Source organism: Aethalodelphis obliquidens, unplaced genomic scaffold (assembly GCF_003676395.1).
Source record: "Aethalodelphis obliquidens isolate GAN/ISIS:26980383/991018 unplaced genomic scaffold, ASM367639v1 scaffold5, whole genome shotgun sequence".
Classification (NCBI taxonomy): domain Eukaryota; kingdom Metazoa; phylum Chordata; class Mammalia; order Artiodactyla; family Delphinidae; genus Aethalodelphis; species Aethalodelphis obliquidens.
The window spans coordinates 58,074,906-58,089,651 of NW_020837949.1; the positions used below are offsets into that span (position 1 = coordinate 58,074,906).

Below are 14,746 nucleotides of genomic sequence, written 5' to 3' on the forward strand. Positions count from 1 at the left end.
ATGTATACAATGGACTACTACTCAGCCATTAAAAAGAATGAAATAATAGAGATTATCACACTAAGTGAAGTAAGTCAGAAAGAGAAAGACAAATACCATATGATATCACTTACATGTGGAATCTAAAATACAACACAAATGAACATATCTATGAAACAAAAACAGACTTACAGACATAGAGAATAGACTTGTGGTTGCCAAAGAGGCGGGAGGGTTGAGGAGGGAAGGACTGGGGGTTTGGGATTAGCAGAAGCAAGCTATTATATATAGGTTGGATGAACAGCAAGGTCTTACCATATAGCACGGGGAACTATGTTCAATATCCTGTGGTAAACCATAATGGAAAAGAATTTGAAAAGGATATATGTATGTATAACTGAGTCACTTTGCTAAATAGCAGAAATTAAACACAACGTTGTAAATCGACTATGTTTTAATAAAATTTAAAAAAAAAGAATAGGGTAGTTTTGCCTAGTGCTTGGAGAGAAGTGCTGATTTAGGGTTTCATGAATAGATTTTTTTTTCTCTCTTAGATTAGAGATTTGGAAGCTGAGGTGTTCCGGCTACTGAAGCAAAATGGGACTCAAGTTAACAATAACAACAACATCTTTGAGAGAAGAACATCTCTTAGTGAGGTCTCTAAAGGAGATACCTTGGAGAACTTGGATGTCAAGCAGACACCTTGTCAAGATGGCCTAAGTCAAGGTTTGTTTAACCTAACCATAAAAAATGTTTTTAATGACTGTAAAATTTGGCCTTACATTCTTCTTTTTTTAACTCAGAGATTTAAAAGTTGAAAAAGTCTTCCTGCTGTGGGAAAGAAAAATGGGCTTATCAAAATAGGAAGTTATAATTTTTCTCTCATCTTATCAAAAATAAATCTTTGATGTAAAGAATTAACAAAATTCCAAATCGGACAAGTCAGATATTATTTTTAAACCACCATAAAATTGATAGGCTTAATAAACTGCCTTAAATTGATAGCTCGTCCCATATAGGGTGAGTTACACTACTTAAGTATTAATTAGTAAGGCTTAAAATGAGTGATTTTTAAGTCCCTAGAAAGAAGATCTTTTTCATAACATCAGAAGGCTGACTTCTAGCACTTGGAATTCACTAAGAAGTTCTGTGTACTTTTCTGCTTTTACCTCGATGTCCTGTGTATACGTCTCATTCTTTCCTGTCAGAGACCAAATCAGACCAGAACACGGGAAGCATTTTGCATTGTGAATGGCTGTCTTCTTTCATACACCAACCATAAATAAATCACTTATTTGCTTCCCTCACACACGCCCGTGCATAGACTGTGTGTATAAGAATGTGTATGAATGTTTTAATACGTATAGTGTATTTATAAATTAGAGGATGTGTAAGAATTTATAACGATAAATGCACAGGCGGACATAAAACTTTTTATTTCATCTTTTAAAATAGGTACCTAGTAGACCTTAGAAAAAGTGAAAATAAAAGAATGTCATGTGGCAGCATTGTCGTGAAGGGACTGACAACTCACAGGCAGTGGTTTGACATGCAGTAAAACTGTGATCACTAATGAGCTGTTTAATTCTTTGATGCTCTTTCGCACATATTAAAATGTCTCCAATGAGATTTTCCTGATAAACAAGTGTTTATATCATATCGTTAACTTTCAGAACTAAACTCTTAGCCGTTGAAAGTGAGAAGTATTGGAAATTTTCATTTAAAAGTAAAGTGGTATTTAGAGATTTGCATCTGTTCACTAAGTTTATATCCTTTTGCTGTGTTTTCCCTTACTAAGACATAATCTGTAAATAATGCCTCCCAGGCAGTTAAAGAAGAGTATTTAGCACCCACATTACCACTAACTGAAGAGGTATGTGACTTTAGGAAGGTCATTCAACTTCTCTGGCTTGGTTTTTTACTATGTATAACATCAAAATGGCAACACTTCTTTCTTCTCCACCCTAAAGGGTGTTTGAGGTGAAAAAAAGAAACTTTATTAGAGCTTTTATGGAGTTACAATTTTTATATCTGGAACTCGATAAGATTGTTTTCTTTAAAAAGTCAGAAATCAAATCAATGTGTTTTTTTACCTTTTTGAATATTTTAATTCTTCAAATTCGTCGTAGTTTATAATAAATATATATTCCTGCTATGCCATACACAAAGTATGATCAGTAACCAGTAGCTTTCCACAGTCTAATTCATTTCTGTTCATTTCTTTTAGTTCAGAAATCTGTATCCTGTCAAACATATAATTAATGGTATTTATTAAATTATATTACTACAGAATATCAGCAAACTATACTATAAACATGCTGATTTGGATTAAAACCTTACATTTCTTCTGAACCCTTTTTCTTCTCTTCTACACCCTCCATTTTGCCACATAATTATCAGTTTCCCTAGCAACGCTGTCGGTTCACGGTGAGATGCAGAGACTACTAATTCTTCCTGAAACCAATCCATGCTTGTGCAGTAGAGGTAGAATCAGTCATCTCAGACATTAGTAGCATACATATCAAGCGGTACTCTTCCAGTTTTGCTGCCGAGGACAGTCAGTGATAAATCTCCTTGAATTTCAGTTGCTTGATCACATAAACTAAAATGGCTTGGTCAGTAGCTAGATAGGAATGCTCTGGAAAGCACTTTTCTAAAGTGATCCTTTGCTTCTGTTGCTAGGGAACGCTGAAGTCCTAGAGGTTCAGAAAAGGAAGTAAAGCAGCGGACCAAACGCAAGCCATTTGGTATTTAATGATCACCCTCCCCCCCAACACACACCTTTTTGCAACAGGATGGGTACAGCGGTTGAAGTCAGTTCTGCTAGTCTGCGCCCTTGAGGTGCAGTGCTTTACCTCTCCACCTCCTGTGGACTGTCCAGTTCTGATTTGTTTTCCAAGCACTGGAGTGTTTTATTGATAGGATGAGTGGTTTAGCATCTTTTTGGGTCTGAGGCAGCTCAGTGAAGCAAAAGGATTATCAGTTATAGGTCAGTGAAAATCTATGTTAGAATGAAATGTGAAAGAAAAGGAAGGAGAGAGTGAAGGAGGCAGAAAGGTAAGAGGAGGAAAGGAAGAGCATGTTAGCAGCTGCTTCTTCACAAGAACTCATGTTCTTCTAGGAACGAGAGTCCCAACTGGGGATGGATTAATTATGTGACTCTCGATATTAAATTATTGTACATTTTAGAGTGATAAAACCGTTTTCAAACCATGCAAAAATTTGCCACAGTTAAATTTATATCCAAACATCATATGTATGGTTCTTTCTATAAACTAAGCCTACTCAAGTATCTCATTAAAATGTTGACAGATTGGGAATTCCATGGAGGTCCAGTGGTTAGGACTCTACGCTCTCACTGCTGAGGGCCCCGGGTTCAATCCCTGGTCACCAAAAAAAAAAAAAAAAAAAAAATGTTGGCAGATTATGTATACAAATATATTATTTAACACATTCTGATACTTTTTTCTTAAAATCCATAAAGCAACTATAACAATTTCTTTTCACCAAGAGATGAAACAAACTCTAAATCCCTTCTAGTTTACACCAGTATGCTGGTCAGATACTAGTTTACATGTGTTCCAGGATGTGAAAAATGACAGTTTTGTCCCACTGCCATGTTTCATATTTATAATTTCTTAGTGTCTGAGTAATGCTGGTCTGTATAAGAGTTCTCTACCTTGTATCCAAAGGCCCCGAAGTGACTAGAAATGTCTGTGGCCACTCAGATATTCAAGTCAGGATTAGAAAAAGAGCAGAAAACAGGCATGTTAGAGAGATCTTGGTAGGAAAAAGGGTTGTAGTCGTAGTTTGATTAACTTCTTTAAAAAACTCACTTAAATACCATGCTCTTCCTGAGGCAGGTGAAGGGTTTGGTATGAAACGAATAGATGATAGAAACATTTTAAGAGATGAGAGGGAGTTTGAAGAAGAGAAAAAAGTGAATAAAATTAGAATAATTTTTTTCCTGATTCATAGACCTTATGTTAAAAGTGGGACCTTATGTTAAAAGTGTGTCATAGGGTGTTCTTGGAGTAAAAGTAGTCTTTGGATGCCGGAAGAAGAGCTTATACTTAATTCTGTAAGCATTGTGACCCATTAACAGTTTTGTTTTTTCTCAGAAATTAAAAACTCTTTTAATGGAAAAAGATAACATTTGCAAAGTCAGCAGTAGTGATAACAAACAATACTTTAACACAATATTGTAAATCAACCATACTTCACTTAAAAAAATTATTCTTGGGAACTGATGTAGTGTTTCTACGGGCCAGGCAGTGTTTTAAGTTACAGCAATTCATTTAATCCTCACAACAACCCTAAGAAGTAGTATTGCTGTCATCCCATTTTATAGATCAGGAAACTTCAGATGCAGAAATTAAACCATCTGTCCAAGGTCACTCAGTGAGCAAGAGGTAGAACCAGGAGCTGGACTCATCGCGCTCCACAGCCCATTTTCTTAACTATTCAACTGAACTGTGCTGGTTTTCTGGAGTCTGCTGCTTCTCCTAGACAACTGATAGGAACTCTTTGCCCCCAGAAAAGGCTGAAATCATAGGAAGTCAGGAAATCCAAAGCAATACCGTTAATAGTTTTGAGGCATAACAGGAACTGGGTCACTGCTAGGTTTGTAAGTGTAATTCAAGGATCCCTTTGAAGTTTGGGCATTAGTACCAAATGCTTCTTTTATTTCACACCCATCTACTCAGCCAGTGGGGCACTGATTAGATAACACTGCAAGTTATCTTCTCCAAAGTATGAACATGGAAGATGGTATATAAAGCATTTTATCCTTAGTTCTTTTAGTTACTTACTATTTCTTAACTCTAATGAGAACTGTGCAAGAAGAAAAAAGACTTAAATTGCAAGATAGAGGATTATAGGAAAGTCGAGACTTTCATAGTAAATTGTGGCTGGAATTAGTCAATCCTGATATTTTTTTTTTTTAAGATTTGTTATTTATTTATTTATGTTTGGCTGCATCGGGTCTTAGTTACGGCATGCAGGATCTTTTGTTGTGGCTTGCGGGCTTCTCTCTAGTTGCATTGTGCAGGTTTTTTTTTCTCTAGTTGTGGTGTGCAGGCTCCAGGGTGCTTCGGTTCTGTAGTTTGTGGCATGCAGGCTCTCTAGTGAGAGACGCAAGCTCAGTAGCTGTGGCGCACGGGCTTAGTTGCCCCGCGGCACGTGGGATCTTAGTTCCCTAACCAGGGATCAAACCCACGTCCCCTGCATTGGAAGGCAGATTCTTTACCACGGAACAACCAGGAAAGTCCCAATCCCAATATCTTTAAAAATAAAAATATTTTTTAGCTACTTTTTAGGTAATTTAAGAATATCCTAGAGAAAGGAGCATAATGATAATGAAAATAATATCTTCTTGCTGTTTCTCTTTTCCCTTACTCTTTTTCCACAAAATGGTTCAGCTGTTGCAATAAGACCCCAGGTTTCTTTTTTTTTTTTTTAATTTTTATTTATTTATTTATTTTGGCTGCATTGGGTCTTCATTGCTACCCACGGGCTTTCTCTAGTTGCGGTGAGTGGAGGCTACTCTCCGTAGTGGTGTGCGGGCTTCTCATTGCGGTGGCTTCTCTTGTTGTGGGGCACCGGCTCTAGGCACGAGGTCTTCAGTAGTTGTGGCACACGGCTCAGTAGTTGTGGCTCATGGGCTCTAGAGTGCAGGCTTGGTAGTTGTGGCACACAGGCCTAGTTGCTCCGCGGCATGTGGGATCTTCCTGGACCAGGGCTCGAACCTGTGTCACCTGCACTGGCAGGCAGATTCTTAACCACTGCACCACCAGGGAAGTCTCAGGCCCCAGATTTCTTAAAAGTAGATCTCAGATAGTAGTCCACATTTGAATCCTGAACCCAGTAAGCATCGTCCCAAACCTGAGATTTGTGGACATATCAGTAGAACTCTGAGCCTGCTTAGATATTCAGGCCAGCTAATTCTTTGGTCAGTAGGCCCTATCGTATGGTATTTGCTTATTGTGACCCATTTGTTAGCTTATTGGTTTGCACTGAATCTGATTTTCCTGAATTGAATCGTTTTTTTGTAACTTACTCATATTTAAATAAAGTCTTTATCAGGAAGAGCAAGGGGAAGTAAACAACTGCCATTAAGGGTATTTGCCTTTTTCACCACCTGTGTGTTTTTAAATTCTTATATTTCATTCATCATGCACTGTCTAGAAATAACTTGGAGCGACACCTTTATATGACAGGAGAGAGTGAATTGAAAGTGGCAAGATAAAGGAGAACAATGAGGCTGAGGACAGAGTAGAACCAGATATGATGCTACAAGTGTATATACCATATTTTTATTATTTCTGAAGCTAAGTCTTTAATTTGGCTGTAAACTTTCTAGTCATCAGAAGGAGATGGAAACCCTGGTCCATTACATCCTACACAGTGTTCATAAGATTAAGATAAACCATCTGCTCAAGAGAAGTATAACTACTGCTACAAATAATGCATGATTTGGAGCAGTGATATTAATATTGATAACATCCTTACAGTAGATCCACTGATGATTGTATTAGGGCATTTTCACACAGTGAACCTCAGTGTGGACTAATGGCATCACATAAATATACAATGTACTGTTCAGTAAAGGCAATTTAAATTACTGAGAGGAGAGGATGTATAAGAAATGATGGTACTTAGCTCTCTGTTGACGTAGGTTGGTGCTCAGGTGCTCTGTCATGTATGTCAGGTCAAATTTGTTAACCATATTCAAAACTTCTAGAGTGTGTTACTGAGGGAGATGCGTCAAAAAATAACACTATAATTGTAGATTTATCTGTTTCTTCTTTTGGTTATGTCGGTTTTTGCTTTATGTGTTTGAGGTGATGTTAATGGATACATACAATTTAGAATCGTTATACCTTCTTGGTAGATTGACCTCTGATCATTAGGAAATATCCCTCTTTATTTCTAGTAGTTCACCTTGTTATCGATTTTGTTTGAGATTTGAAGAGCTGTATCAGCTTTCTTTTAGTAAGTGTTTCTGTGGTATCTTTTTCCATTCTTTTCCATGTCTTTTATAAGCAATGGCTAGTTGTTTATTTCTATTACAGTCTCAATCTTGCTTTTAAAAAATTTTCTCAATCTTTAAGATGCATTTAGAACGTTGCTATTTAATTTATTTACTGATATATTGAGTTTAAATCTAACATCTTACTATTTGTTTCTAATCTAACAAAAAATCTTCCTTTGTTCTTTTTATCTGCTTTCTTGCCTTCTTTTGGATTAATCAAGTGGGGATTTCTTTTCTTATTTACTTTTTCCTATATTAACTTTATTCTTTGTGTGGTTACCTACAGGTAAAATTTAGAATATTTGCTGGAGAGGATGGATTGACTATTCATTAAGATGTCCCCATTCAACTGTTGTGGGGGGGTTGTTTGTTTGTAAACAAGTTTATTAACATGATTAAAAACATTTTGGGGGGCTTCCCTGGTGGCGCAGTGGTTGAGAGTCCTCCTGCCGATGCAGGGGACATGGGTTTGTGCCCCGGTTCAGGAGGATCCCACATGCCGCAGAGGGGCTGGGCCCGTGAGCCATGGCCACTGAGCCTGCGCATCCGGAGCCTGTGCTCTGCAACGGGAGAGGCCACAACAGTGAGAGGCCCGCGTACCGCAAAATAAAATAACAGCATTTTTTGAATAATGACAAAGAATTTCTAAACATGAAAGAATATCGGTGGCTATACCTTATATATAACCAATATTTGAAATTGAATGGGCAAGCTTTTTTGCCAGTCTTCCTTTTATTAAAAAAAATCCAGTTATTGGTTCCACGTGAAGTCATGACTTGTCTTGTTTGGGAATGAGTCCTTACTGCAACTAAGCATAAAAAAATATCTTCCATAATTGGAGCATGACCTGCATTACCAAGTAAAGAGTTGGTAAAAATCCTCAAAGCGTTGGGGATTTGTTTTTTCTTAAAAACAAGAAAACATTCTTTTTATACAAGTGTTGTAGTTCTTTGTGAGCTTTTAATAAATATAAATTGTCAGTAAGTTAGAGGTTATACTCCCTGGCAAATGCCTTGAGTATGGTTTTCTGTGTAGCTAATGTAGTATAGATCTGTATATTTAACAGTTAGGATGGATATGGGGTTAATACAGGTTTCTGAGGTTTAAACTAACATTATTGTGTTCTGGAATAGAGTTCCTCCTCTACTCTCAGATGAGCAGAGTGAACGCCCACTGGCTGGCCAGAATTCTCTTTATTTAAAAAAAAAACCTACTTGTTCACAAAGGTAAATGTTGAATCCAGAAATGTATTTTAAAGTCTACATATATATTATCATGACCAACTGTGTCTATGTAAGAAACACAAAGTTGGTTCAACATTTTAAAACTCATATAATTCACACATTAACTAGAGGAAAAATGTATATAATCATTTTATTAGATGAAGACAAACACTAAAGTTGAACAGTTATTCATGGTAAGAAGTTTATTAAGCTAGAAATACATAGGAACTTTCTTAACTTGTTATGTGAGGCTAACAAAAGTCTCTATCAATCATCATATTTAGTGGTCAAATGTTAAAATCAAGAATTTCCTTTAAAATTAAGAATATTTTTAACATTTCACCACTAAATGTTTTTTTTTAATAAATTTATTTATTTATTTATTCTTGGCTGCATTGGGTCTTCGTTGCTACATGCGGGCTTTCCCTAGTTGCGGTGAGCAGGGGCTACTGTTTGTTGTGGTGCACGGGCTTCTCACTGTGGTGGCTCCTCTTGTTGTGGAGCACGGGCTCTAGGTGCGCAGGCTTCAGTAGCTGTGGCACGAGGGCTCAGTAGTTGTGGCTCACGGGCTCTAGAGTGCAGGCTCAGTAGTTGTGGCTCATGGGCCTAGTTGCTGCACGTCATGTGGGATGTTCCCATACCAGGGCTCAAACCTGTGTCCCCTGCATTGGCAGGCGGATTCTTAACCACTGTGCCACCAGGGAAGTCCCCCACTAAATGTTTATTACCACATCTATTCAATGTTATCCTAGAGGTCCTAGCAAGTAGTAGACAAGCAAAAGAGATAAAAAAATATAAGGAGTGAAAAGAGGCAAAACTATCATTATTCACAGATAATAAAATTGAATACATAAAAATACTCGAGCCTACAGGTCATTAGAATTAAGAATTTAGCAGGGTGGATGGCTCTTAGAATCATAAGACATCAGTCAACTCTGACAAAAAACGTAACTTCTTAAAATATAAATTTATTTATTTATTTATTTATTTTTGGCTGTGTTGGGTCTTTGTTGCTACGTGCGGGCTTTCCTCTAGTTGCGGTGAGCGGGGGCTACTCTTCATTGTGGTGCTTGGGCTTCTCGCTGCAGTGGCTTCCCTTGCTGCGGAGCACCGGCTCTAGCTGCGCGGGCTTCAGTACTTGTGGTTTGCGGGCTCTAGAGCGCAGGCTCAGTAGTTTGGGCGCACGGGCTTAGTTGCTCCGTGGCATGTGGGATCTTCCTGGACCAGGGCTCGAACCCATATGCCCTGCATTGGCAGGCGGATTCTTAACCACTGTACCACCAGGGAAGTCCCAAAAAACGTAATTTTTTACAAGCTACCATTTATGATAGCAACAAAAAATATAAGGTAGCTAGTATGAATTTAACAAAAGAACCTCAAGACCCATGAAAAGACATTCAAGAAGACCCATATAAATCAAAAGAGATAGGAAGCCTGAATACTGTAAAAATGATATTATGCCAAATTAATCTATGTATTCCATACAGTTTCCATCAGAATTTGAACAGGGTTTTTTGTTTGTTTGTGTTTTTTTTTGGAACATGACAAGTTGTTTCTAAAATGTAGGTGGAAGGACAACTTGACCCAGAATAGTCAAGATACTCCTGAAGAAAACCAAGGTGAGGGAACTTGTTCTTTCAGATGCTTAGATTCATTGTAAAGCAATAGTATTAAGACAGTGTAGTGTAATCTGAGCAATTGACAAGTAGACCAGTGCAACAGAACAGAGTCTGAAACAGACTGATCCATTCATGTTAGTTTGAGAATGATTCAAAACTGACATTGCAGATTAGTGGGGCAAGGATGGACTAACAAATGTCTGGGAAAATTGACGATTCAAATGGAGAAAAATGAAATTGGATCCCATGAAATAGAATTCATTCATGAAATAGATTTCAAATGGATTGTAGTCTCAAATATGAAAGGCAACATTTATAACTTTTAGAAGAAAATGTAGGAGAATGCTTATGCGATCTCTTATTTAACACACAAAAATCCAAATCATAAGAAAAGTTTGATAAATTTGACCACAGTGATATTAAGAAAATCTGATCATGAAAAGATACTATAAAAACATAGAAAGAGAAGCCAAAAATTGAGAGAAGATATTTACAGCCCATGTAACTAAGAAAAAAGATTGTTATCGTTATCCAGAATATACTTAAAACTTTCCCCAATCATAAGAAAATACAACTAACATAATAGAAAAATGGACAGAACACATAAGCAATCTGTTCACAAAAGAGGAAACTCAAAGATTGGTGAACATAAATAAACATTCAACCTCATTAATAAAAATAAAATGATTGGCAAAGATAAAGTTTCACAGTAATATGTGATAGCCAGTATGTAGGGGAAAAAGAGAAAACTCATACAGCTATTTTGTTAAAACAATTTGATATTATCTAGTAAAATGGAAGATGTACAAATTCTATGGCCCAATAAGTTCACTCCTGTGTATATATATGCTCTCCAGAAATTCTTGTGTACCAGGAGACATGTTCAAAAATACACAGCAACATCATTCATAATAGCTACAGTAAAAATTTAATTAATTCTAGTCAAACCTTTCAACATAATGTTGAGCAAACAAAAAAAATGATTTGAAGAATATTATGTACAGTTCATTACCATGTGTATAAAGTTTAAAAGCAAGCAAAATTAATCAGTATATTCTTTAGAGATACTTTTGTGGAATAACTAGGAGAAAAAAACAGGGGTTATAACTAGGAACGGGACATAGAGAGGGCTTCAAAAGTACTAATTTTGTTTCTTCGGCTTGATAGTAGGTACATGGGTGTCTTTTTTTCCCCCTTCTATTTCTATATGACTTACATATATGGTATACTTTTTTGCATAAATAAAATATTTTAAAATAAAAAATATTAAGTAGCATAATTAAAAGATGAGAATGAGAAAAACCACAAAAAATTTTTAGGCTTAAAATATTAGTTTAAGATTTGTAAGAAAAAAAAAGCCAGCACCAGCCAGACATTTACATCGATAAGGAAGTTCATGAGGTGTTTGGACTCCTCCAAGAAATTATTTTCTGCTGAGGCTGTAACTATGTGTTGTCTTTGTGTTTCCCTGAGCCCTCAATGTTAGTGGCTCTTTTCTGCTACCTGTAGATTTGAGGCCAGGCCAGACTCCTACCACCGCATCTGATTTATTTCCTGATAGAGTCTGAGAGTACATTAAACATTCACTTTTAGCACTGGAACCCAGAATTTTAAAAGAAGGTTAAAGACATGATTAAAGTCAGAATTCATGAAATGGAAAGTTATTAAAAGGAAAGTGAATGCTTACACTGCATCATCAGGAGTGTCTTATACAAGAGCATGAGATACAGAGCAGTGAAGTAATTATTCCATGCTGTCATGTTGTTTAGTTCTAAATTGGGGCAGGGGAGAATTCTTGACTACATTCAAGCTTTCTTTATCATGCCTATAGATATAATTTTTTGGTAAACTTTCACAATTTTTATTTTTCCTGAACAGGTTATTTTCAGTAATTTTTAAAAATATTTATTTGTTTATTTTTGGCTGCGTTGGGTTTTCACTGTTGAGGCGAGCGGGGGCTACTCTTTGTTGCAGTGCGCGGGCTTCTCACTGCGGTGGCTTCTCTTGTTGCAGAGCACAGGCTCTAGGTGTGTGGGCTTTAGTAGTTGTAGCGCGTGGACTCAGTAGCGGTGCATGGGCTCTAGAGCGCAGGCTCAGTAGTTGTGGTGCACGGACTTAGTTGCTCCGTGACATGTGGGATCTTCCCGGACCAGGGCTCAAACCCATGTCCCCTGCATTGGCAGGCAGATTCTTAACCATTGCACCACCAGGGAAGTCCCTTCAGTAACTCTTGATCCCCAGTAAGTAATTTTGACCATGAAATATTATGGTACTAATTAAAGGTTGAACATTCCCAGTAAATCACTGTGGAAAATTTTAATGAACAAGCCAAATAAATGAGAAATCACTACTTATTGATTGTTTTCTGGCATATCATTAAAGCCAAAATCTGTTCTCTTACTCAAAAAGCAAAGCACCTAAATTGCCTGTCTAGTTTTGTGCAAGTTTTGCATCTGTCTATGTGTAAGCCGTTAAGACTTTTGTTGACAGATCAATGAGGCATTCAAAAGGAGGTATTTAGTGGCAAAACGGCAACTCTCCTTGGTTCATGTTTCTCACTGCATCTTCATAAGTTCACAGAAGTCACCAGACCCTTCAGTCATACTGATAATATGTATTAGTGCTAGAAGAGATCTAAAGTTGTTTTGATGGAAAGCAAGTTATTTTTTCAGAAGCTAAGTAATTTTCTTTTCATTTTAGGAAAAGTAATCTACTTCATATTTTATTTTGGCTTTTGAATAAAATTCAATTAAAATAAAATTTTATTCAAAAGCCAATTGAACTGTAAAGGTAGGTTATGATCTTCTGGAAGTCAAGACAATTTTAACCCAACTGTGGAATATAGCTCCTTTTCAAGGAAATGTCACAAGATAGCTGTGTTTTGAAGTGTTTCTTATATTTTATAAATATGCTCTGGTTCACCGTGGAATCCTAATTTTATAGATTGGAAGACAGCATATGATTATGCTAAGGTAAGCTGACTAAACGAATTAGCTGGGAAATCAGGGTGGAGGGATATAAAAGTAGGAAGGAGAAGATGCTGTACGGGGTGGTTTGTATATGAAGTATGTGCAGTGGGTTCCTGTAGATTATTTAAGATTTCACTTAAGATGTCTACCAGCCAAGAGGGAAACACAATCAATCATGGGGTCACAGCATCTATAGAATTAAAACTCGAACAGCTATTTCTGGAATTAGGACCAGAAAATTCTCTTGTGTGCATGGTTCTGAACAGTCTGCCAACCATATTGTTCCAGTAGTTATAGTACTGAGATCCTTAAGGTTTTTTCTGTTAATATGTGGCACAGACATCAGGTTATAACTGAATTCTCTTAGGTGGACATGAAGTAATGTTCTACTTCAATGCTGTGCCCTGATTATTTCTGAGACCTATAGGAAATTCCACTTATGAGGAAAGTTGGGAAAAATTAGAACGTATTTGAAAATTTGAAACTGAAAACTCTGTTGCTTGTGAGTTTTCTGATGAAACAGAAGGGTTTGGGGCACCAAAAAGTCATTCTTATTTTTATTTTGGTTTTAATGTTTGATTTATTCAAGTTATATTATCAAAAACCTAGTTCTTTACATTTTAAAACTTGATTTGCAAATCACTGCTAAGTGATCGTTGAATAATATTTAGTTCCTATTTACAGACTTAGCTAATTGAACATGTACAAACATTTAAAATTGCATTTATAAATTTTTTATATTTGATTTCCTTTTTAAGTACTATTGTTAGCAACTGACAGTCTTTGCAAGTACTTAAGAAGCTCTTATACATCTGTTCTATTAAACTTACAAGTATTGTGATCTTTAAAGTTTTCTTAAATCTTCTAATGCTGTATTATGCAACTCAGTCTTCCTCTAGTCAAAAGATACTGTGCAAGTATCTTTTGCACAGTTTTGGAAGCCAACAATTATCACCTCAGGTAACTTAGGTTATTTTCTACCAAAGACGTAAAATCTTAGTTCTTCCCATACTAATCAAGGAAGATGTTATGTCACAGTATATAATTTGGGGACTTGCCTAACTAGCATGCTTGGAATTACTAATATCCAGAGATTATTGACAGAAAAACTGATTAGATTCCTATAAGCAACCCTGAGTGAGAATACAGAAGCTTGTTTATTGTTGTCATGGCAAAGACACTATAGTGTTAAGAAAAGGATATTCACATAAACCACCTGCCTAGACCCAAGCTCTGACATGACTTTCATAGTCTTACTCACAGAAGTCTGCAATTCCCAGCCGGTTTGCCCATTTGATTTGATTTTACATTTCTTCAAATTTTGGGTAATGCAAATCTTTTCTATCAGAGTCTAAAGACAGCTTACAATGAAGGAGTCCGAAGATATTTAAATGCCCTGTTGTCTAAATCGCAATTCTGTATTCCTTTCTGTTCTCAGAATCAAGCAACTCTTACAAGTATTTCAAAAGATATATGATGGAATTTAGTTTTTTATATAGTTTTTTTCTGACTTGTAGTCACTTCTTCCATGGGTAGTTTAGCCTAGTGGCATTACTAAAGAGTCATTCCTGAGATATGAACTGTAGAAATGATCCCTGAAAGTATAGTCTTAAGAGATATAGACAGCAAAATTTGGACCTCTCTCCCCTTTGAGAATAGGAGTGTAGGTTGACCGTAAGCTGAAGAAGGCTAAGTTAAATATCAGACTGCACTGGAGAAGCACTACATTAAAACAGATTACCAAATTATGTTTCAAAACCATACAGATAGTTTTGAGATTGCATTTATTCATAACTAGGTAAAAAAAGAATTCCTCAATGTTTTTCAAAGATTAGCAAATGAAATATATAGTTCATACAACAATAAACTCAGACCTAATTAAAAAATTAAGAAACAGCAATAATCTTCTGCTTGTTCTAAAAT

The 14,746-nt window shown here is 36.4% G+C and overlaps 1 protein-coding gene and 1 pseudogene across 2 annotated transcripts in view; one reads left to right on the forward strand and one right to left on the reverse strand.

The window, feature by feature from the left end:
* PPP1R9A (protein phosphatase 1 regulatory subunit 9A) overlaps window positions 1–14,746 on the forward strand; it is a 323,063-nt gene that overhangs the window by 263,538 nt on the left and 44,779 nt on the right. For both annotated transcript variants that reach the window (XM_027102484.1, XM_027102483.1), the window contains exon 11: window positions 534–705. In XM_027102484.1, the coding sequence (XP_026958285.1) occupies window positions 534–705 (172 nt within the window). The remainder of the gene's footprint in view (window positions 1–533; window positions 706–14,746) is intronic.
* On the reverse strand, window positions 14,343–14,434 carry LOC113618602 (uncharacterized; annotated as a pseudogene).